Source organism: Rutilus rutilus, assembly GCF_951802725.1.
Source record: "Rutilus rutilus genome assembly, chromosome: 2".
NCBI lineage: Eukaryota > Metazoa > Chordata > Actinopteri > Cypriniformes > Leuciscidae > Rutilus > Rutilus rutilus.
Window position 1 is genome coordinate 12,859,852 of NC_140210.1, and position 25,280 is coordinate 12,885,131.

Consider the following 25,280-nt stretch of genomic DNA (forward strand, 5'->3'; position numbering starts at 1 on the left):
TGCTTGAAATAAATATACATTTTATTAAAAAACCCACATTTCAGCAATATTAGGAATGATAACAAATCATAACAAATAGTTTTCAAATAAACTGCATTCAGTTCTTCAGTACAATACAATACTTACAGTATTCAAAGCCATTCTTAATTCAATGTTTTAAGCATTACAAACGAGGAGCAATACAAAAACGGCAGAAAATAGTACATTTAAAACTTTTAGTGTCTAATGGCAAAATACCAACGTGTACATAAACTGCTAGCTTAATGTAAAAGTTGTGCACCCCAGTTCGTTAGTTGAAGTCAGAAATTCATTCAAGTAAAGTTGACTCCACTCAGAAACACTCCGAAGCATCTTCAAGTATGGCTATTCTTGTCACTCACTAAATTTTAACCACCCATTTCACTTGCTTCATACACAACCTGCTACTCAAGCTGGGCCCTGTACACTTAAATTTAACATCTAATTTAAACTACAGAACTGGAAGCTTCTTCCTTAACTAGTCAGTACATCAAATTGATTTCTAATAGAAAAAAAAAAAAAAAATAGAAAAAAAAAATTGTAAACGTTGCTATTGTATGACAGAAAAGAAAAAGAAAAAAACAGGTAACCCGAATACCAACAAGACAAAGGTTTTTGGAGCAAAATCTATTATTATTATTATTATTGTGTGGGTTGATGGTACTTTAAACAAACATGGAAATTAACCTTCGTACATAACATGGACAATTAAGAAGAATGGACTTAGACTTCTGCAATGCAATTATGTGGTATATACAACGTGGAATAATCTATTTAATAAATTTACAATATTCTACCTATTTTGAATTTACATCTAATTTTTTTGAAAAACAAATTGAAGTGCTTAATTTTTTCATTTTAGAGTGGAATGAGTTGTATTTCATTCATTACCAATAACTCATCAAATATCTAATTTAATTCAGGGACAGGAGTAGTGTAAGAGGCATTAACATGTTTAGTGGTTGTAAATGCATTTAGCCTCAAACTATACATATGCAACTAATTGTCCACATAGTATTTTAACTGACTTGGTCTAACCCTTCAGTAAAGAGCAAGATGCATTGCTTTATATGTCATGACACTTTCCCTTTAATTAAATCAGTGCATGTTAAATATGTTCAAATTACTTCTTAAAAGGTTTATCAGCATTTTGCTTCAACAGTACATACATTCTGATTGTTTTAATTTTCTAATAAAGTTAGATATGTGTGTGGTATACAAGTAATTCATTAGGATTTAATTCAGGTTTGAGCCTTTATATTTTAGAGAAGACAACATGAACACAAGTGATGTTTATGCACAGAAATGAGCTGATATATCCCTGATTTTGCAATTCCATTGACACTTGAAGTTCAAGCAATACTTTCTAGTAGATCAAGTGTAAAGAAAGTAAGAAATGAACTTTGCATCAATAATGGCCTTAAGGTATGTGTTATTTTTGCTACAAAGTGTTTGGAAGTAAAATAACAGAAACACCTTGATATAATAATTCTATTGCCAAACTAGTTCTGAGGTATATGATAAGTAGGTTTTTCTACATCATTCATAAGCCTTCTCAACGCCCTTAGAGATTCTCACATTATATTTATAGCAGGTCAAGTAGCACCATTTGAAATAAAATCAGTTCAAACCCAAAGAAATAGTACTCTTCTTTACGAAACTATTGTCTAAGCTTACATTCAAAAAAAATTTAATTTACTGTACACATCTCAACTTTTTTTATACAGCTAAAGTTGCATTATGTAAAAAGCAAGCCAAGCCAGCTGCCTTTGAAACAGTGACATTAATGTAAAAGTAACCCTGTTATGTGTTCCTTGATATATGCTTTGAGGACAACATATTGACCATTGTTTTTCTTGACTCCAGTATTCAGTGTTCTGAAATTTCAAGGTTTTTTTTTTTTTTGTTGTTATTTTGTGTAATTTCTTTCTCAGAACATTACTGTTACAAAATTGACCCTCAGTGGCTCACTATACAGTAAGTGTAAAGAAATTGTGAAATTGTAAAAGCACCAGCGAAATTGTTTAAAAGTCTTTTAAATGATTTTTAACTATCCACTATGGAGTTCATCATTATTGGTTTCCACATTGTGAAACTAAAATGAATGCAGTGTAATGAATTGTCTTTCAAATTGGAGAGCAGAAAGTGATACCCTCATTATTACTAAAATGCTAAAATGATACAAGTTGTGTGTTGTTAAAGAAAGGCATTTAAAAACAAGTTTTTGCATTCAAAACACTCACTAGCACCATAAAATGTGATTAGCCACAAAAGTCACCTAAGATGAATATTTCTTTCCAGTAATATGTCCAAATTTGTTGGACTGTAAGCACCATGGATGAAGAACAGTGTTATCATACGTGAGTATTTAAATAATACATAAATATTTCCAATTGATCAAACAGTAAAGGTCGTGTAAAAAGCCAACTGATGCTCTACGTATAGTAATACAGAATCTTACTATTGTCAATAACCTGAAACTGAACAAGAATTATGGGTTATGTGGCCAGTGGCACTGAGGTCACTATATTGTAGCACCATTTCATGCACCATGTCATTTTTCTGATGCCACTCTCATTCTTGTGTTTATGAATGCTCTGAACCTTGAGAGGTTTTTACAGGAAATGATTGTAAGGCCCGGTCACCTTGGTAAAGGCATAGGGGGATGTGCTTACATATGTATTAGTAGTGCAGGACATTGACCGTTCTGTAAGCATGAGAAGAAACCGCTTATATGGAGGGTCTGAGGGTTCAGAAGGTTCTGAATGTTCTCGTTTCACTCTCTTTCCACTGCTCTTGCTCGTTGTATTTTCAGCACCGTGCTTCTCAGCATCTTCCTCTTTCTCCCGGGCCTTCTCTGCCATCTTTGCTTCCCACAGAGACAGTCCGTGTTTTGCCTCATTCAAGTTCTTGTGCTGGTAAAACACCAGTGAGATACGGGTGGGATGGTTGCGGTCAGGCTTCTTGACTGGTGTAGTCGCATGGAGTTCCCGCTTAGCACACTCGATAATGATCGAACCATGACTAGGTGCCACTGCCACCCCTCCAATTTCAGGGTCAAGGAAGTTGTGCTCGCTGTCAGACCACACATCCTCCTTTTCTTTTTGTTCTGAACTCTGGGTAAGTGGTGTCTGGTTGACAGCGGGGTTAAGGGCATTTTCACTGGAATGCCTCAAGCCTGGATGTTGGTTTAGGTTGAAGCATTCATTACCCAAAGAAGGAAAAACCTGAGGGATACCATTTGCTACATGCATGTTTATCTCTAAATCTTTATTACTTTGCATACTTAAGGTATTTGGATTTGGGGGAAACATCTGAGGATTCTGGGACATATGAGGCTTGGGGTAAGCTTCAAACTGGCTGCTTTTGCCAATACTAGCATAGTCCAAATGTAGATGGGCTGAAGGAGGCCTGGAGAAGGCATCAGGTGTCATATTAGGATTATAACCTGGGTAATGTCCCATAGAGTGCATGCCAGGTTTCATGTTACAGGTGCCATAACCATTGGGTGGTAAGCTAGGCTCTCCATAGTGTGGTGGGTAGTTGACAGCGTAATGTTGAGGTGCACTGTACTGCTGCTCAGAGTACAGTGAATTTCTTTGGGGATGATACATATCTGGATGCTTTAGATTAGAAGAGTAGTAAGGGTGGTAGTTTTCCATGGGAAGCCCCCCATTACATTGGTAACCAGTATAGAGAGGGTTGGGTGTAAGAGACCTGGGGTATGGGGTGGGTGCATTAGACACGTTAATGTAAGAGTTGGGTGCATGTAAAGGAGAGGGATAAGGACTGGCAGTAGGTGGTGTTTGAGGATGTGGGGTCATTGGTTTAGAAGCATTTGAGAGGGTTCCTGATGGATTTGAGAATCTAGGGAACTGTGGGACAGTGTAAGTGGGATTAGAATTAGGTTGTGTTTGCTGCCGGTGCTGCTGAGGCTGATGGCCAGCATGAGCATGGGGGAGATGCCCAGAGTCCAGATTTATGTTGCCTGGGCCTGGAAGAAATAATGGGATTAGACCAAAATGTAAACTTTTGGTGTTGAAACATTGATAAACACTTGGAATTTGTTCCATTTCTTTTTTATATCATTTATTTTATCATCCCTAATTCAAATATTGAATTATAACTGAATACATTTTGAAAAATTGAGTATTGGTTCTATCCATTTTGAAGCCTTGCTTTTGTACCTGTTACAGTTGTGTTCTGGCCTGGGTTCTCATAAGCGGTCTGTTTCTGCTTTGCTTGCTGGGTGCTGTCCATTTTGGAGTTAGGTGTGTTGGGGTTTGTTTTGTTAGCTGCAGCTCTCTTGGCATCCAGCTTCTTTTGCCGGCAAGACTTGGCAGGCTCTGGTAGCATACGCACCTGTCTACGAAAGGCACTGAGCACCTGAATGGCACCAGTCTTGGTCTTCTCCAGCTGAGCCTCAGCACTGCCAAACTCGTCAGTGGATGAGGCCTTGTATAAGGGAAGCACGTGCAGCTGCTCATCCTCAGGAATTTTTCCAATCTCACGATTGTCGTCTCGTGTTAGCGTGCAGACCTACAACAGGAATAAAGAGAGAGGGAGGTTTGGCCTGTTTAATATGTCATTTTGCAACCACAACTGTGTTTTAGCTATCTTGTTTTCCACCTTCAGAGTATCAAGCAGGGTATATATTATTTGTATCGTGTAATAGACTTAACTGCTGGCTTCGGTGAATGCTCTTTATTAGTCTGATTAGGGTACACTGTACTGTATTTAAAGTCACCATGAAATCAAAATGGACAATCCTTTACTTTTTACTGAATGTAAATGTTATTTTTTAAAAGTTTTTATTATAAATTATTTTTCTGTGCACATCTTTATTTATTTTTTAAATTCACGTCCACTCATAATCTTAACATTAACCTCCCCTCCCCTTCAAACAGCATCTGCTCTCTTCGTGCCATGTCTCGGTGGAGGGTGAGATTAAATATCCTTCACAACTGGCTGCTAACTGGCATTCAGTTCTGCCTCCATTTAGTTAGCAACTCCAACTTCCTACAGTCCAATCAATTCCCAAGGACGAAATCCAGTCCCGCCCTACATTTATTTCTCATTCCAGAAGCCATTTCACTCTGAAATACATCACAATAGGGAAGAAAAGACTATCACAATGTCTGTTTCATGTCGACTTTAATTCTTACCACAGTACTGCCCCCTTGCATGTTGTGCAGGTCTCTGTGGGCATGAGCACAGAAGTCTAGACAGGCTGTCACTCCAGAAAATGGCCGTCCGTCTTTTAGGCCCAGGCGGCAATCGGGAGCTCTGTGTTCATGCTCCACCTATCAAATATTGGTAGATATATAAATGAGAAATTTGTTTTAACTTAAAATTTGGTATATGCCCCTTATGCAATTAATGGACTATTGCAGTCTTATTTTTATATATTACAACACTATACATATATGTAAATACACTATACTGAAGCAGAAAGCTTAAACGTATACCTGATTGCTGTAAGCATCGGGAGCCATTTTTTTATACACTGGGGCCATGTAAGTTGCAAGACCCTGGAGATTTTGCTCCAGTTTCTCTTCCTGTAAGGGAATAAAAAATTCTCCTGTTATTTCCTATTTTGTATGTCCTTTGTTGACTCCATTTTGTGTTTGTGTGAGAGCATCTCACCTCCCTGGGATCATCACCAAGCAGTTTGAACTTTCGTGGGATTTTACTTCTGGCAAATTTGCAGCCATTATAGTACATGCTCCAGGAGCAGCCGAAGGAGAAAGAAGCTCCACAGGCATCAGGTTCCAAACCCTGACATGCACATGTTCTCCTAAGGAAAATGACAGAATGTTAAGTTTTAAGACAAATAACATATTGTAAAGATACCTTACGATATCTAGAATTCTATGTTTTGTTGAAGCCATTAAATATCTTGTTTTTAGGAAAACATAAATAACATAACTGTACAATAAGCAGAAAGTGGTCAGATATTTAGCAAGACCACAGACAATAAATGTATCGGTTGTTAATAATTGAATTTAATAAAAATGTTTTGGTCTTTTGGTTGGTGACTGTTTACTAATATTCACACTTAATATTCAATGATATTATTGATCTGACTGCATTGACACCATTGGATGAGAACTGAACTGAGCTGACTGATGATTTTACTATTTTCTCCAGAGCTGCTGTATAGATAAATGAAATAAATTAGTAACCAATGATTTTTACAACTGAAATTAATCAACACTGAATTTACTTTAGCTGGACAATGAAATTTTCTTCTACAGCCAAAACAAACTTGGTTGTGTTATTTTTCTGTTATCACTGTAAAGCTGCTTTGAAACAATCTGTATTGTAAAAAGCACTAAATAAATAAAGGTGACTTGACTTGACTTAAAGGTTGTATCAGTGATTTCAGGCCCCCCCAAAAAAAGATCACATTCATCTAATCTTTCCTAACGATCCGCTAGCTGCCCGCCCCATAAGCATGCCGTCAAAAAAACGCGTCTCTGTAGGCAGCCTAGGTTCTGAGATCTGCACACAAAAACAACTGGTTTCACCAACCACTCAAAACCAAAACAAATAGTGTTCCAACCAATCACCGACAGGGGGAGGGTGTTGTGAGGTTTTGAGCCAGCTTCTTCTTCAGCTCTGACTTCGCGTGCAGCCGGGCACGAGCACAAAACCTCACAACACCCTCCCCCTGTCGGTGATTGGTTGGAACACTATTTGTTTTGGTTTTGAGTGGTTGGTGAAACCCCTTTTTTTGGGGGGCCTGAAATCACTGATACAACCTTTAAATATTTACTGTATTTGTGAAATAAAAACAATAACAAGCATTTGTCCTTACTCCTCATTTAAAGCACATCTGCGGTTGGTTAGGGCACCATGTTTTGTTAGTGTGTCACTGAGTTCAGTGTAGAGACGGTCAGCCAGGTTCGTTGATATGCCTTCCCAAATTAAGATGACCACTACTATACAGGATGTTTCACATGAGTGACCAGCCCGTTCTCGTACCAAGACCAGGAGTTTCTCGTCTACATTTGCCCTCCGTATTACCTACACAACATAGTGCACATGTACAGATATATCCAGAAAATATACAGGTAGCAGTTTGAGACCTCTGTCATGTAACTGAGTTTTCCATAGAGGGTGCTGTAGATGAGAAAACTAACAAGAATGTTTTAATATTTAATTACAGAAACAGACAAAGAGAGGTGATGCATTTGTACAAAAAAGAGAACACACAGGATATAAATAAATCGCCTTTACCCATTTAGCAATGGGGCAGCCCTGCCCACTCTTGCCTTCCTTGCCAGTATACACAACTTTTTCAATCCTAATGGCACTTCCAGTCAGTCCAGATCTGTCACAGGAAATATAGTGTAATAGCTAAAAAAATACATCTATACTGAGAGAGTAAGTTACAAGCATTTATTTTGTGCATGAGAGAAGTTCATAATATCACACCTTTCCTCCATAATTTTGCGGATGCCTGCAACAGTCGGTGCTGATCCTAAGTGAGTATAATATGGTCCTTCGTCCCTTTCACTGATTTGGTCTGTGGATTTTGTAGTAGATTGTCAGGAGAAATAAAATGTATAACTAATATAAAAACATTAAAGGGTTAGTTAACTTTAAAATGAAATTTAGCCCATGATTTACTCACCCTCAAGCCATCCTAGGTGTATATGACTTCCTTCTTTCAGATGAATACAATCGGAGATATATTAAAAAATATTATATATTAAATATTATAATGGCAGTGGATTCCAACCAACAGATTGAAGCTCAAAACCGTGCATCCATCCATCGTAAACAAACTCCAAACGACTCCTGTGGGTTAATAAAGGCCTTCTGAAGCAAAACGATGAGTTTGTGTAAGAAAAAAAATCATATTTAACACGTTACAAAGTAAAATTCTAGCTTCCGGCCAAACGCAGTCTATTTGCCCCTAATGCACAATTTACTAAATTTATGGCATCAGAAGTAGCGTAGTGCGTCATGGCATAGCGTAACTATTAACAGTACGTCGCATTACTCGCATAAATTGTGCTTTACACTTAAGTGGAATCTGTATATTCGTTTGGTTGGAAGCTAGTTCTTTTACTTTATAAAGTTTTCAATATTAATCTTTTTCTTACACGAACTCATCATTTTGCTTCAGAAGGCCTTTATGAACCACCTGGAGCCGTTTGTAGTTTGTTTACGATTGATGGATGCACCTTTTTGAGCTTCAATCTGTTGGTTGCAATCCACTGCCATTATAAAACTTGGAAGAGCCAGGATATTGTTTAATATAGCCTACTGTAACTTTGATTGTATTCATCTGAAAGAAGAAAGTCATATACACCTAGGATGGCTTGATGGTGAGTTAATCATGGACTAAAAAAAGTGTGCAGTTCTAATGTATAAACAACGACAAAAAAAGCGGTGTGAATCTCTTACCAACACAGTGACATGAAGGAATATCATACTGTGTCTTCATAGGTGTATCTAGTAAGTTTTTTATTGGTGTATTAAGCATCTTCATGGGTGAATCCAGAAAGCTTTGTAACCCGGGTTCAATCTTTTTAGGTGGGGTGAAGTTTTGTGGTTTGCACTGTTCCTTGACATTCCCCTCAGCACTGGTTGAGAGCACAGTCACAGCCCCAGCCATCTCCACCTTCACCTTATTAGGTGACTTGATGACCAAAGACTTTCTTTCAAACACAGGTGATAGTTGATACTGTTTTAACCGCTGTTCCATGGTAGCTAGAATACTCCTTTGCAGGCTTTGTTCACAGGATGAAGAAGGATACTCCTGCTTTACAACCACTGGCATGACTTTGGTTTTGTCTTGATCTTGCTGTAGCACTTCCATGGGTGGCAGTTGAGCTGAGGTCTCTAAACCTGAGCAGTTTTCAGTTTTTATGGCTGGCATAATTGGTCTGATGTTGTTGGGGCCTTGCTGCTCCTGCCTCTGCAGAAGGTGCATTCGTAAGGCTGTGTGCCTCTGCAAATCTCCTTGAACACCTTGGCTTGGGAGAGACTCCCTCTGGATTTGTGCAAAGAGCTCTTGGAATTCAGATTTGGTTAATGTTTGAGCCGGTATCTGAAGACCATTAGAAACTTGTGATTGAGGAATCGGAGACTGGGGGAATTCCAAATGATTGTGTACCCTGCGATGGAGAGGTTGCTGGTAGTTTGGTTGTTGTTTACTGGTGTTTTGAGAGTACTGTATGTTCTGCTGGAGTTTCCTCTCTGTTAGAGCTTTTGTTTCTTTAGACAAGGATTGTACATTTGAATCAGATGGGTCTGGAAATGTTGAGTATTCTCTTATAGCTGTCCTAGACAGTGTTTGTGCTGGGGGTTCAATACCTAGAGATATTGTCTGGGATTCTGAATGAAGACAGCCCTCTGTTTTAAGCCGTTTCAAGAGTGGTGCATCTACCTGGATGTGGGAAACATCTTTTTGTGGAGCTGCTTGCATATTCTGTCTGTCCTGAGGGAACTGATGGGGAAATGTGCTGGTGGCCTGCTGATGAGGCTCAGTAGGTGGTGGCTGAGAGAGGAAGCTCTGGGATTGTATCTGGTCTTGATCATTTTTGCATAATTCTTGGCACATGTGTTGGGGTTTGTCAAATTGCATGCTAGCATGATTGTGCATTCCGGATTTTCTTTGTTGACATTCAGGGGCAGAATTGTGGGGAAATTGTGTAGGAGGTAGGGAGTTTTTGTAACAATCTTGTGCCTGACTGTCATGTGAGGGAAAACTGGGATTACTGAAATTCAAAGACTGGAAGTTGTTTGAGGGCATGGAATTTGTACAATGACTTTGGCTCTGCGAGACTGTATGTTGCTGCATTTGGGTCTGTGGAAGGAAAAAATCCCACATCTGTGAGTGGTCAGTAGATGGCTGTGGAGCTGAAGCCGAGTTTAAATCTATCCATTCCATCTGGGATGGGTGATCTGTACTCTTTGACATAGTCTTTTCTTGACCTGGTTTAGGCTTATTATCATGGTCACTGTACTGATTCTGAGATGTTGGTGTACAGGCCTGGGACATCAACCTGCTGTCTACTGTTGGTGGCTCAAGGTTCTGTTGCTGTAGCAAAGAAAAGTCTCTATTGTTGTGGAGGCTTTCATCAGTTGGTTGTTTCTGTAGCACCTTAATCTGTAGGTTCTGCTGACCTGTCTGAGTTTTTTGTGAGGGGGCACTTGCCATCACGGGGGGGAGTTTGTACGATTCACAGCTAAAATCCTGGTTGGACTTAGAGAATATATTTAAACACTCAGTTTCGCTCAGAAGGTTATCTTTTCTATCTTCTCTATCCTTTTGAATCTGTGAGCAACCATTAATGCCTGTCTGTGATGGCACATTGGACTCTGAAGCTTCCTGACTCAGTGATTGTGTTCCCAACTCTGGGAGGTCAGAGAGAGGATAAGCAGGCTTCTTTTGCTCAGCTGCAAAGCTAGAGTATCCATTCACTGTAAATTCAGGGTTGTAGCCATTGCTGCCTTGTACTTCTGGGGCTGCCTTGGCAAGTGGCTCGGAGGAAGATGTATGGGGTGAAATAGGAAAACCTGAGGTAAATGAAGGTGAAGAAGTTGCCTGCTCAGGCAGGTTGCTGGTGACCTGATCTACTTGAGATGAGTTGGTTTGAGGTGCAATAGACACATGCTCTGGGTAATACTGAGACAAAGTTTTCTCTAAGAGTTCACCAGTTATACCCTTTACTGAAGGTGGTCTTGTTGTAGCACCATTGGACATTGGAACTTGCTTGTTCTGTGACAGTGAGAATAAATCCCCATTAGGAAAGTTACAGTTTCTTTTACTATGTTTTATCTCAAAATCTCCTGGCTTGTTGTGCTTAGAGAATCCTTCTAATCGGTTCTCCATTCCGGTTTCTCTTTTATCCCAAAGCCTCGGGTCTTCATTTCCATTCATCTCTGAATCAGTACAGAGTTTTTTAGGCTGGTGAAAGTCTAAATATGTCTGTTCACTTAGAGCATGTTTCATCTGTCCATTCATCTCATACATGTTTTGATCAAATATGCCCTGCACGTTTGCAGGGCTAGAACAATTATCCTGTTGTCGTTTCATTGGGTAGACCACTGTGCTGGGCTTGAGATGGCTCCAGTTTGTGTCTCCATTGAACTGCTGAGACAAGAGCTCAGGTGACTGATCTCCATTCTGTTGCTTGATGAGAAGAGGGTCTGTCTGCTGAGTGGCACCGATTTGTGCAAGTATCAGACTTTTTTCCGTCTCATGGTTTGTCTTTTCTGTTTCCATCTGGTCTGCTCTGGGTCCATTCACAAGGCTGCCCTCTCTGCGTCCTACATGGAAGAGAAGAAATGTTACCATAATTGTAAAAACATAATTTAGTTATAATGTACTGGTGTAGTGTGGGTTACTAACTAATGATCTGGACTGTCAAAAATGGCCTAGATTTTACCAAGATATCATACCTAGTAACAATGTCTCTACACTGGACGCGACCATTGTTGCGGCGCACCGCCTGGATGTGACAAAGCGGCCGTTACAAATCCATTTGTCCTTTGTGACAGAAGTTGCATGTGTGCTTGGAATAAATCAGAAATAGAATGGGGAATATAGAAATAGTCACGGCGCATCCAGTGTAGACAACATCACTGTTTATAATGGGCTCTATTTGCTTTTGTCGCATTACATTGTGCCGCTCGCGTCTGGTATAGACACAGTGTAAGAGTGATGTATTCAAAATATCATAACAGAGTTCTTTGGAATGTATTAAAAATGCATCAGTCGTTGCCTTGGTAGCACAATATTTTACAGATGGTATGAGATTAAAATAGTGATCGCGTTGGAGGATGATCATATATTTATTTAAATTTTATTATGGTTTATTTCGCTTAAACCACTCAAATTACTTTGCCAGATACAGAGAAACTGGTAGCCAGGCAACAGACAAGTGACCAATCCTGAATGGCGACGTCACTACATGCATTCTACCAGCATGGCCAACCATGCTGAGAATTCCGGGCCAAGAACAGTTTGCAATCGCGCTGTGCCGAACCAAGCTCAAGTGGAAATATAACCGTAATCGCTCTGTACCTTAGAAACTTACGGCCCGAAGGTGGACAAGTGGCTAATGTATATGTGTGTGCAGGGAGCTTGAATTCAGTTGAGAGATGCTGAGAAATGCTGTAAGAAATTACAAGTCTGAATGTTGTTTTCCCTCTCAAGTCAGACTCTACTGTTTTGAAATATTAGCCCATATCTCAAAATAAACATGCCCACCAGAGAAGGTCTTTAAAAAAGAAAAAGATATGTCATTCCTTGCATGCTTAGCATTTTCTTGCAGTCAAATCTGAGAAGCTTACAGGCAAGGGTTGTGTAGTGCATACCAATGCACACCATTTTGTTAAGACATGTTAAAAAACAAAGTCCTGGATCTCACAGCTTCAGTCATAAACATTGCCCTAACTTTCACTAAGTATTTAATGACAAAGAATGTGTTCCAGCCATCTTGATATCCGGTGTTCTGTACCCATGTCAATTTGTTAATGATGTTGGTTGGTATTTATAGATTTGAGCATATATGAATTAGAACTGTTGAACATGAGAGTAACTGGGGGTTGATTATAATTACAATTCATGCTTTTAAATTGTAAACATATACGTAAATTTACACTCCTAATACTTCATTTATCATTAAGTGGCTTTGGATTATAGCAAAGGAAGATTTGTTTTTTCTACCAGTGCCCATTATAATATATTTTGCGACTTTATTCCCTGAGCCCCTTGCATTAGTTTTTTCAAAAATCATTATCTATTTCACTATACATTTCTATTTAATTTTACTATGCACTATCTTAGAAAACCAGGCTTCTATAAATCATAATTTTTTATCTCTTCAAAAACACATTTTCACATTTATGCAAACATGTATAGATAACTTAGAATAGTCAAATATCTTTGAAAATAGACAAATGTAGATTTTTTGTTTGTAATGAAATCTACAGAGCCATACAGAAAGAACTTTTGCGTTAGCTTAGATTACATTACAATCCACCTGCATTTGGCTACAGGATATCTAATATGTAACAGATTCTTCATGGAATGGTTTCCATCTGTTTGAGTTTGAATATTATTAATAATATTTTAATATATATATTTGTTTTATTAACTTTTTTATTTAAGAAAATTCAATCAAGATCTACTTTGTCATGAACTATACCAGCGTAGTCATATAAATTGGATTAGGTTTATTTACTATGTTAATATTCAAAATGTAACTCTTTCTCCGCCAGTGTTTTAAAAAAAGTTGCCAATCAGCACCAGCCTTTTTGATAATTTTCACAAAACTAAATATCTGAACATACAACATAAGTCCGGATCTGATTCAGAACGATGACATAGAGAAAACAAAACATAGATAATTATATGCTGTTAAATGTTTGATGATTGCGTTTGGTTACATGTAACACCTGCGTTAGCTTTTGCGTTAGCTTAGATTACATTACAATCCACCTGCATTTGGTGGGTTGGTGGGTGTTAATGTCAAGCCATGTGTACACACACACACACACACACACACACACACACACACACACACACACACACACACACACACACACACACACACACACACACACACACACACACACACACACACACACACACATATATATTTAATGTGTGTGTATATGAAAAATACTCTTCTGTGACTTGACCTGTGATTTATTACTAGCTATAGTCAAACAATACTAATAAAAGTTTGACTGCATGTTTTTAAATTTGTATCTATTATCATCTCTGGAAAGGGGTAGATTGTGATTGGTGTGCTCCATGAAGCTAGAATGTGGATCCATTCCAGAGCCATTTCAGAGTTTCCCAACAGCTGAGAAAAGCCAAACAGCTTGCCACAGTTGGATAAGCCCACACTGAAAACAATACAAAAAATCTCTCTGAGCTAGAATGACAAAGCACGAGATCCCAGCTGAAAGCTGTCTATATGCACTAAACTTTCAGACAATGGGTTTGCATTGGATGTATCATACATATAGTTAAAATAAGAAGATTGATATGTTTCTTAAACTTAAATGTGATATATTTTAAATAAATGCCTATGGACAATCCATAAAAACATAAAAACACAAACAATAATCCTTATGTTTTTATCTGGTCTCTTGTCAGCTAGGAGTGGCTTTAAATTCAGTTAGTTGTCTATCCTGTTTTTTTTTTATAAAAAAAATAAAAATAATTAATCCTCATTCTCTCTCTGTATCTCACAAGAGCTCAAACTGGTGTGATCTCCCACTGTAATAAATAAGTGTATACAACTGATCAGTGCTTTGGTTGCAGAAAAAAGAAAAAAAGAAAAAAGAAAAAGAAAAGCACACAGGTAAAACAGCAATGGTATTTATTGTTTTTGTAATTTAACAGTTCCTTAGCCTCAGGGTTGTGGTTGAAATATACAGCAGGTCAGTGGGGAGTGACATTTTCTATGTCTTTCATGGTTTACACTCTAACAGTGGTACTATGGACAAACAAGTGAATCATCATTATTATTATTATCAGTAGTAGTAGTATTATGCTTTAAATAATTTCTTTGAGATTAGGGTTTGGGTTAGTGTTAGGGTTAAGTGTTATAAAAAAAATATGTGGTGCACTACTCTGTGTCAATGTGTTTCTGTGTTATGACAAGAGACAAGAGTTGTCCTTGTTTCAGACATGGTCTCTGATAAACAGTCAGAGGATCCAAAATTCAATTAGGCATGATTGTAATATATATATTTGTGTCAAGAATAATTTTTTTAGACAGTTACTCGTGCGCACTTCAGACAGGAATGATGACTTTTTTTTTAACACTCTAAATAAATAATGGATAAATTGCTAAACATACTGCTGCTGGGTGTTTGGCTGTAGTTGTGCTCTTGAGTGAAACATCATCCCTTGGTTCCTCCCACTGTAATTTGATCATACAGCTCATGTGCAAGTGTGCTTTAAATGTCACGCATGCAGGGTTGTAAGTGTCTTTCACTCTTCTCCTCTGAGCATTAACCATGCCTTATTTCCCCCTGACACACAGACAAGGAAACAAGCTCAACCAGAATGTCAGGTTTCACAACTGTTGTTGGCAGTTTGGAACTTTGACTTGAAAACATTTTCCACATTGCTATAAAGAGTACCAAAAGAAACCGTAAGCCAGTTAACATAATCAGGATCAGTGTTTCTTTCCTTTTCAAGTGTCACACTGCCATTGGAATGTGTGTGTGTGTGTGTGTGTGTGTGAGAGAGAGAGTGTGTGAGAGAGTGTGTGTAAGTGTGTCCGGAAAACTGCACTCTCACTCCATTCAACACATCAGCACTATGACTCATGAAACAAAATCATTAAACCTAACCAACTTTTTTTTTTTTTTTTTGTGGGGGGTGGGGTTCTGAACACCACAGCCTGCTTTAATGGTGCCACCAACATCCGTAACATTTCGTCATTTTCCAATAAGAAACTAGAAGACATAAGCATAAGAATGGAAACAAAGAGGAAAGAACCCCTTTGAAATGAACGGGTATTTATAGAGTCAGCATGTGTACGGGGGAAGGTATGAGACATGCCTCAGAGTCTGTTTGGAAGAGCTCTGTGAGAATTGTTTTGTAATTTATTGATTGTGTGTATCACATTTTGATTTGAATCAGATTTCTTTAGAACAACGGAATAGTAAACAAAACAGATCAAATAGAAGTTGTCTTTAAAGTTGCTTATTTTTTCCTCGTCTGTGAACCCTTTGTTCATCCCCAGTGACATTTTAAATCCTCTTTGTGGGAGAGGATTTGAGGAGAGGTAGATTACTTCAAATGCTAGGCAGATACACTCTTCTGTTTGTAATTTCACCCACAACTAGGTCCCCTCTTAAGTCTGTGTTGGACCTGCCATTGTCCTTTGTTACTAATAGAAGGCAGATGTGGCTCTGCTGAAACAATTTGCAATCCAGTTTTTGTGCTCTCGTTCATACCAAGCCACCTTTGCATGACCTGCATTGATACAACCGATGAACTTAATTTCTGCCTTAAACTTTTAATAAAGATCAAAGTGGTGCCAAATTGACAACTTACAGTTATAAGTTCATTGTACATTTCAACTACTTTGATTATAGCAAAGAATATCAAGTTGAAAATCTGAAAACCCTTTAAACTCATATCACATAATCAAGTTGACATGACAGAAATTGTACTGAAAAAATAAAATGTTATAATTATGGACAAATTTCTTACAATGCGGTCTTTCACGGTGTGTTCCAGTTATATTACAGACTAACCTTAACAATATAAGTTTGTTACAGAGGTTCTACAGTATTGTATAAGATTTTTGTTTGAAGTACGGTTCAGTATCCACCCTGTTACGGCTGCTTGAACATAAACATTAACACGCTAAATATTAACTTGTCAAAACAATAATTTGTTCAGTTGTGATTAGGTTGTTGCTCCAACACATTAATTTACATTTTAAGATAAGAAAAAATTAGATCATGTGGTAAATTCAATCACAATGCTGTTTTTTTGTTTTGAAAAACTTCATAACTGAATAAATTGATACTGTACTGACTTTGAAAGAAAAGAAAGAAATCCCATCCTCAATCCCTACTGATCATAAAATGATCAATCTATAGTAGTTTGCCTATCTGTAATCGTTCACTTAAACCTACACTGCCTCTTTTCTTCCCTGTGGTGGTGTTTGGTGTATTTGAGTCGATGATAATTAACTTGGCATAGGTTTTACAACACACTTTATAACTCCAGTTTTAGCAGACTGACCTTTTGCTTCAGACAGTAAACAGTAAAAATAGCCACAGATTACTACAGTGTAATTAATATGTATTTAAGCACATTGTTCCATACAATCTCCCTTCCCAAAAATCAACTTCCAAAATATAATTCCAATATACATTCCTCTCAACTTCTTTCTGTTTCTTTCTACAACCCCCAACCCACCCCATTTCTTTGTTTCTGCACCAGTCAATATATCTGACTAATTTGATGAACTGTGCCCAGTGCAAAGCAAATTTCTTTCAGAGAGTTTGGTAGCCATGGTGATCATTATATTGGTGCTGCATGGCCATCTGCTCTAAACATTAACCAAGCATGACTGACTGACACAGATATAGAGACAAGAGATAGAGAAAATGCAAAAGAGTGAACACATGTGCTAAGCACATTGATTCTGGTGGGATCAGCTCTCTTTTATGTGTATGTGACAGAGTTTTATTTACTGCTATGACATGAAAGCTGAGAAGCCCTAGCCATCTCTTTACTTTCAATGTAACTCTTATATCTTGACTGGGGTCTTCAGTTGCAAATGTGCTCAGAGTTACAAAACAAAGCTAAACAAAGGCATATGCTTGTGGCAAGCTCAAGAATAAAAAACAAGCATCGTATAGATAAGATGTTTAAGCTTGCCATATGCATGACATTTAAGTTTGCTTTGTTTTGTATTAACGATTTAGTTTATAAAACGTTCCATTGTAAATCCTGACAGTTTCCTCTATACATTTTGGCCCTGTTTACACCTGGCATTAAAATGCATTTTGGTCGATCGGATCACAAGTGAACGACTCTAAATACAGGTGTAATTTGGGTGTAAAACGTTTGAGCTTGTCCACTTTCAACCACTTCCAGAGGTAGTCGGAAGCCCATTTGTCCGGATTGCTTTCTTAGTGTAAACGCTCATGTGGTCGAATGTGTTCGAAGAGCCGTGAAAGCCCGCCTACTCTCCACCTACTGACTTAATGCGTAAACATTATGGGAAGCGCTAGCTAGACGGGATTTAAACTTTGATGAGAGTGATGTGTCATCACTCAGTGGCTGGCTGTCTAAGTGGTGTCAGAATAAGCAGAATAATATAGGGTTCATAGACAACTGAAAAAGTTTTTGGGGCAGACCTGACCTGTTAAAAAGAGATGGTATTCATCCCTCCTGGGGTGGTGCCGCTCTTCTCTCTAGAAATATGGCACATAGTCTTAGAGCTGAACCTTGATTAACTGGGGCCCAGGTCAGGAAGCAGACAGACTGGCTAATCTGACCGTCTGCTAGCTGTCTCACGTCACTGAGGTCAGATAAATCCCATATAGACACATATAGACTCTTTCACCTAGATATCATCACATAGAGACTGTGTTTGTTCCCCGAATTAGCAAATACAAAAAACTCCCAAACCCATTTAAGGGGAATTTTTTTATTGATGTTCAACAAATAAACAATTGTTATAATACAGATGAACAAATGATAAAACTCGGGCTGCTAAATATACAATCCATTTCTTCAAAAGCACTTATTGTAAATTATATGATTACAGTGCTGTGTTTGACTGAAACCTAGCTAAAACCAGACGATTACATTACTTTAAATCATTTACTTTAAATCACTTCCCAAGATTACTGTTATAAACACGAGCCTCGTCTGAAAGGCAAAGGGGGAGGTGCTGCTTTATGTAACACTATCTAGCTATCTTGTGTAAGTAATAAATCCCATTTGACATTTGTTCTGGCTACTGTATACAGGCCACCAGGGCACCATACAGACTTTATCAAATAATTTGCTGATTTTCTATCAGAGTTAGTACTGGCTGCAGATAAAGTCCTAATTGTTGGTGATTTTAATATCCATGTGTAGATAATGAAAAATATGCATTGGGATTAGCATTTAGAAACATTCTAAACCCTAAACTATTGGAGTTAGGCAACACGTGTCAGGGACCAAATCATGTCGGTATACTTTAGATCTAATATTGTCACATAGAATCAATGTTGATGCCATTGAAATTCCGCAGCAGAGCGATGACATCTCAGATCATTATTAAGTTTTGTGTATACTCCATTTAGTAGCCAAGGCTGCAAAAAGGACTCCCTGTTACAAATATAGCAGAACTATCACTTCTATCACTTAAGATTGCTTTATAAATAATCTTCCTGATCAGTTTCATCTCCTCAGCATCCCAGATAGCTTAGAAGAACTCGATGTTGCAACATAAACTATTGACTCTCTCTTTTCCAGCACTTTAGACACAGTTGCTCCTTTGCACTTAAAGAAGATTAAATAGTCCAATGCTGTGGTACAACAAGCACACTAAGGCCTTTAAGAGAGCAGCCAGAAAAATGGAGCGCAGCTGGGAGAAAACAAAACATTGCCTATAACATGGGCAATTACCTCTTTAACCACCTCCAGTGTGCTGCATCCATCCATGCATTTCAGCCATAGTGCACCAGATTGTCCACCACACACCAACTCTGGAGACAGAGAGTGATACGGTCAATCTGTGTATAGGGAGGCGATTAGGAGTATAATTGTCTGAGGAGTGAGATTACACCTGTCAAATCATTATCACTTTGTTCATATAAATAACAAGGTGTCCGAAGTAACACAGGTCAAATATGGTTTCCACAAAGCTGTCTTGGGTCCAAAGGGCCAGATATACATAAAACAAATTCGAAGAACGAGCTGGTGTGACGTTATTTCGAACAAAAAAGGGGCCAAAATGAAGTTCGTTTGGTGTTCATTTCGGAAGTTCGAAACATTTTGCCAAAGCAAACTTTCTGGAAACACCTTTGAACTTTGAACTATCCACCATTGGTCCATGAGGATTACGTAATAGGTATGTGTGCTCTGAGGCTCCACCTTCTTTGACGTCTAAATCTTCTCCGGTTCATTTCTTCTGTTCAGTCTGACAAGGTCAGACCTCTGCGAGGAAAAACATAAATACACTGGAGAGACGCTTTATAGATATTGAAGTTGTAATTCTAATTGAAAGAGACACTGACACTGTTTTTTTCATGTTTTATACTGTAAAGCTGCTTGCTTTTAAACAATTGTATAAAGTGTTGTATAAAGTGCTATAAAAATAAACGTGATGTAACTTTACTGGAGTGCCGAAATGCAGAGTTTGTGCAAACATATCCACACCGCTATAATCAGATGCTTTCTCAACTACTGTTTTGTTATTGCTACTTTTGTTATTGAAAGGAAAGCGCACAGCACATATTTACATAGTCATCTAAATGCCAGTGTCAGAAGTGTGGATGGCGTCGGGATGTTCACTAACAGTACAGAGAATATGCACATGACGTCATAGTAGGCGTAAGTCACTGCGGTTACACCCACTGAGTAGCAAAAATAAGCAAATATCACTGCAGTTTACAGAATTAACTGGAATCCAGACAGCAAAACATGGATTTGCAGTTGCCATTATGTGTTAGATATGTTGAATTTTGGGGTAAAATCATACCCTAGGATATATATTGTATTGACAATTCATCAATTAAATATGTACCCTCTTATATTCTACGTATCTGTTACGTATTTGTCAGCGTAAAAAAAAAACTAAAAAACATTATGATTAGCATTGGGCTCTACAAAGGGGAATGGCTAGAATAATATTAGACAAACCCAGTTTTCCTTACAAAGCACATTTAGATAGATACAATTACAATATAAATAAAACAAAACATACTGCAGTTAAAAACACTTTTGTGTTTTGTGTCAGTGTGCTCACATAATAGTCTGAACTAAGGTAGGTAAGAATGTCACAACATCAATGTTTTGGTAATTCAGGAGTGATGGCATGAGACTTCCCTAAAGATATTAAAGCTATTGCTAATCGACCCCGTTTTGGCCATGGCTGACTATTCCTAACAGGAATATTTAATCAGAGCTTTAAAATAGTAATTGCATTTTTTGTCAGTTGTATCCTGATTCATCCCAATGTTCTCTCCTCGTCTTACCTAGAAATTTAAATCTGTAAATGTGCAACAACATGTTGTGTACAAAGCTCTAATAAATAAATAAATAAAGTTATAATTATTATTATGTAATTTTCCTGGAAACATATTCCACACAACACTGACAAACCATGTGCTCTACATTTGATGTTAGCTTGGAATATCTTCCCATTTATTATCCAAAAAACAGTCTGACTTCAGAGACCACTGCTATGCCATTATTTTCTACTGATGGAAATCAAAAGCACAGACAATGTCTTTGACACAAACACACAGGACACACCATATTAAAAGTATTTGGCTACATTGGTTACACCCTCTGTCTGTTCGAAATTTCATTCTACAAGTTTCAGATCGACTCCTGGTCGTCATTAGCCTCTAGAAATGGGGTAATGTCATGCAAGGCTTATGGGTAATTTATAGTCTTGAATGACTTTGAGATTCAGCTGTCTCTGCTGTCAACAAGGTGACTTTTGGCGTGCCAACCAATGACTGTATGTCAATGATAAACCCCTTTCTCGCATTTTCGGTGTATCGATAAGTATTGAAAACACTCTTCTGAAGTATTTTATGAAAAGGGTCCTTTTAGATTTCTTGACTCTGTGGCCTTGTTGCACTGGGCTGCTGGGCTTGTGAGCAACCTGGTTGTGATTAGTGTGTCTGCTGGTATTAGATTTGTGCACACACACAGACACACACAACATTTCACAGACACATGCAACAAACCTCTTCTTGGTAGACTTATTTCTGGGCAATTCTTAGGCAAAATCCCCCTACAACCTTGAACTGACATAACCGTTTTTCGAAATTAGCATGTGGCATATGATTCTTACATCATCCTGACATACATTTTTTCTTAATCTTTGATTATAAAGGGGGAAAACCATCAAGTGTTTCTGTTATGAACCACTGTTTTCTGAAACCAATCAGATTTTCTTTGAATCTGCACAGCTGGAACTGGAGAGAAAACCTTTGAAAACCACATTTATAAATGCACCATCACTTTCACCATTCACCTCAGAGGAAATTAACATTTGGCTTTCTCAAGAAGTACGATACCAATCTGTGTTACTTTATTTTAAAAGATGATGAATTAAAAAATCTTTTTTAGCGATTCCCTGAGCTTTACAAAGATGTTCAGCCAACTCCTTTAACCACAAGACATTTGTAGTTTTCAAAGAACTGAAGATGGCAGAATAAAATCCAAACCACGTGCCATGAGTTTAATTTAGCTAAACCCTTTTGAATACAGATGTTCTGGAAAGGGTCTAAATTGGCATAGTCAATGACCTGCTTTCCAGTGACCTCCTTGGCTGGCGTAAGTACACTTCCCTACCTAACCCTGTGACTGGGTTGTAAGTTAATGTTTGTAAACAGAGCAACCATGTGCGCTTACACACGTGGAGTGTGCTCTTCAATTCGTGCTTTCAAATTCAGTCCAAGATTAAACCTTCACAACAATACATATTATAATACCCTGAAAGTTTCCTCAGTTTGCCGGCTCACATCAAACATCCAATGACTTGCACTGAAGGATGAGACAAAGGTGTATCTGGTGTCATATAAATGCCAGAAATCAGAACTATTGTGAAAATTTACACCAAAATTGTGTGCAATTTGTGCAAAAATGTGTACACCTACTGTAAATACAGTGCAATATAAGCTGCCATCTAAGACAGCTAATAAATTACTATGCAGGCTGGAAAATGTTTTGGACCAAGGGGTATGGTAATTGATATACAGTAGGCTATATATTCCATTTTTAATAAACCCTACAAATAAAACTACTGTAAATGCCTAGTATAAAAATCCAATCCAAGTAGAGACAATACAATCTTTTTTGAGAGGAAACTATATGGAAAATATGACTATAAACACCAAGCCAAAGCAAATAAAAAAATTAATAAGCCGATGATAAGTGTCGATATAAACCTCAATTTCTGCCTGAATGCTCATTGTTCTTTTTCTTTTAAAATTGTCAATCCTACAATTATAAACACCAAGTACAACAACAATAATAAAATATACTATAAGTACAATTAATGTAAAATCTGTCACCTTAAGCATTGATTTGAAAACCAGAAAAGCATAGATTTGTTTGCCAGAGAGTGTTTATAAAATTGAATATGCAATAAAATGAAACATTAGACATTCTCTAGAACACAAATGTTTGTTTTTCACTCATGAATTTAACAAAAACATTTTATTTCTGAGGAATAATTCAAGTCTACCCCACACAAATATACTTCTTATCATGCAAGGATCATGAACAGGATGTCATGAACAGAAGTACATCTTGATCCAAACATTCTTAACAAGGAAAAAGGGTCTGAGTAAACTTCCAGTTTAGTTCCAGCTAATGTTGTCAGTGTTGTGTATTCTCACCACTAAATATAATATCATGCCATGGAGATGTACCAGTTACAATTGTATTAAAGTAGAATTATGCTTATTGAGTGATGTGCTGTAATATCTCCGCTGTATCACCAAGGGATTATCAATTCTAAGCTTAAAGTTGGAGCTGAAGCTTAAACAGTAACATGAAGTCATTATGGCCCTTGACTCTCTCCAGATCCCTTCATTGTAGTTACATTAGCATTTGCACCACCTCTCTATCATGTTTATTGACAGCACTCCATAAAGCATCCCCTTGCAGGCATGAACTAACTTCCACACTTCTCATCTAAGCAGAATGTTGGAATACACAAGCTAAATACACAAAATAAGGGGGCAGGACTTTTATCTGTATTATTCCATCAGCCAATTATGATGCAAATCCTAATAGGGCTGTTAAAATCAGTTAAACAAAGGTGGCATTTGCAGTTCATTAGTACAGATGCTGTAGCCTTTTGTAACAGTTTACTCAAATTAATACTTTTGATTGTTAAGTGTCAAAAGCAACTTTGAATTCAGACTTGGTCACTTTCCGCTGAATGTTGACTTTATTAATACAATGGTCAAAGTTATTCAAGCATTTGACTTTTTTCTTTGTTCTTTTTTTTTCTTTGTTCTTTGCTCAGTATGGAATTTCAATAGTCTAAAGCTTAATGTCAAACATATGCAGATATGTTCCAGGCAACTATAGCCCACCTCTGCTGTGCATAATATCCTAAAGGAATTTAAATCAAATTCAGCATGGACAATAAACTGTTCTCTAAATGTAATAAAAAATGTTTTTCTCCAATTGAGAATATTCATGTGTGAGCTTAAAATTGTAATATATAATTTAGATCTTGTGTACAAATAAACAATGGGAATCCTATTAATGTCAGACAACTCAAAAAAGTCCGCTCTCCGGTGGCCCTCAGCTAATGGTGCTATGGGGTTGGGTTTCAGTTCTTTTAAAGCCTCTGACCTTGTGGGCTTCCACCACTACGCTCTTCTGTATTTAAAATTTTTTTTTTTTACCTCAGAACTGTGCTAGTCTTTGTGTCTGCTTGTCACTCACTGATGAATGCAATGAAAGCAAGGAGTTCCACTATCCCTGGCCAAACTCCCACATTCAATCAAAGCACACAACAAATGAAGGAAATGTAGCAAGAAGAATTTTGTCAGATAAAAAAAAAAAAAATCCTTTACACAAAGAAAGTTTTTTGGAATAAATATTAAAGAAATTATTTTCACCTCCTAAAACACCCCTTTCTTTTATCTACATTCAGCCGTCCAATAAGGCCGGTGGACACTGAAGAGATAAGATAATTTTGTTAGTAGTGTGACTGTTTAGTCTTGCTCTCAGCACAGGAGATCCATTGGGAAATAATGCCAGAAGAGGAATTGGCCAACAGCCTCACAAAGATCACAATTTTTTAAAGCAGGCACATTCCTAAATCTGTCCTCTGCACAACATCTTATGTTTAAAAAAATAATGAATAATGAAAACAAATGAGATTGAAATGCTTGAAATACTTTGTCTGCACAAGAAAAGAGAGAGAGAGAGAAAGAGAGAGAGACAGAGAGAGGGAGGGAGGGAGAAAGAGAGACAGAAAACGTCAGCCATGTTGGTGAAGCTTTATCTAATATGCTTTCATTATTATGTCAGCTCACGGGTTTTAAAGAGGACAGTACAATGCTAAACAAGAGCTTGAAGCCATTAAAGAGACCCTGGGGGACAGAGAAAAAAGGGCAAGAACAGAAAAACTCTCTCACCTTGTTTTAAGTCCCTCCACTTTGTAGAATTCCAACAAACCGTCTAGGTCTCCTCTTAAACAAATCCTAAAGGGCAGCCATCTTGCTTCCTTCTGTTCCGTCTATGAAACAGACTACCTCCGCATCAATATTCATGGGTTAGTCTGACGTTTGCTTTCATCATCAGGGGCAGAAACCCTGCGTTGTTGTTGGCTCTCGAAGCGCTTCCAGACGCAACCCATAAACACGCTCACTCTTGTATGTGCTTGTATAGACAGTGAGCAGAGTGAGACAGTCCAGTGTACAAGGGTGTGCAGATCAGAGGAACCAAGCTAGCTTTGCCGGCAAGCTGAAGTAATTGCAAAATCGCTTTCCTGCTGGGTCCTCTACACACAAAGGGACTGAGTTTCTTTTCTTCCCCCTCCTTTTTTTGC

The 25,280-nt window shown here is 37.8% G+C and overlaps 1 protein-coding gene across 1 annotated transcript; it reads right to left on the reverse strand.

The window, feature by feature from the left end:
• tet2 (tet methylcytosine dioxygenase 2) lies at positions 1-25,280 on the reverse strand. Its single transcript, XM_084403247.1, has 10 exons — positions 24,868-25,280; positions 8,437-11,307; positions 7,459-7,549; positions 7,261-7,354; positions 6,839-7,047; positions 5,665-5,815; positions 5,487-5,576; positions 5,184-5,321; positions 4,206-4,557; positions 1-4,012 (listed from the first exon to the last, which is right to left on the reverse strand). Exons 2-10 carry the CDS (start codon positions 11,261-11,263, stop codon positions 2,634-2,636), a joined length of 5,331 nt encoding a protein of 1,776 aa, XP_084259373.1. The 5' UTR covers positions 11,264-11,307; positions 24,868-25,280; the 3' UTR covers positions 1-2,633.

Bases quoted from the DNA above. Each gene is read 5' to 3' on its own strand.
- tet2 (XM_084403247.1), bottom strand. From the start codon at position 11,263: ATGGAAACAGAAAAGACAAACCATGAGACGGAAAAAAGTCTGATACTT. The intron at 7,355-7,458 runs GTGTGATATTAT...TTCCTGTGACAG, and splicing joins CGCAAAATTATGGAGGAAAG to ATCTGGACTGACTGGAAGTG. The intron at 5,816-6,838 runs GTAAGGACAAAT...CATTTTCCTTAG, and splicing joins AGATGTGCTTTAAATGAGGA to GAGAACATGTGCATGTCAGG.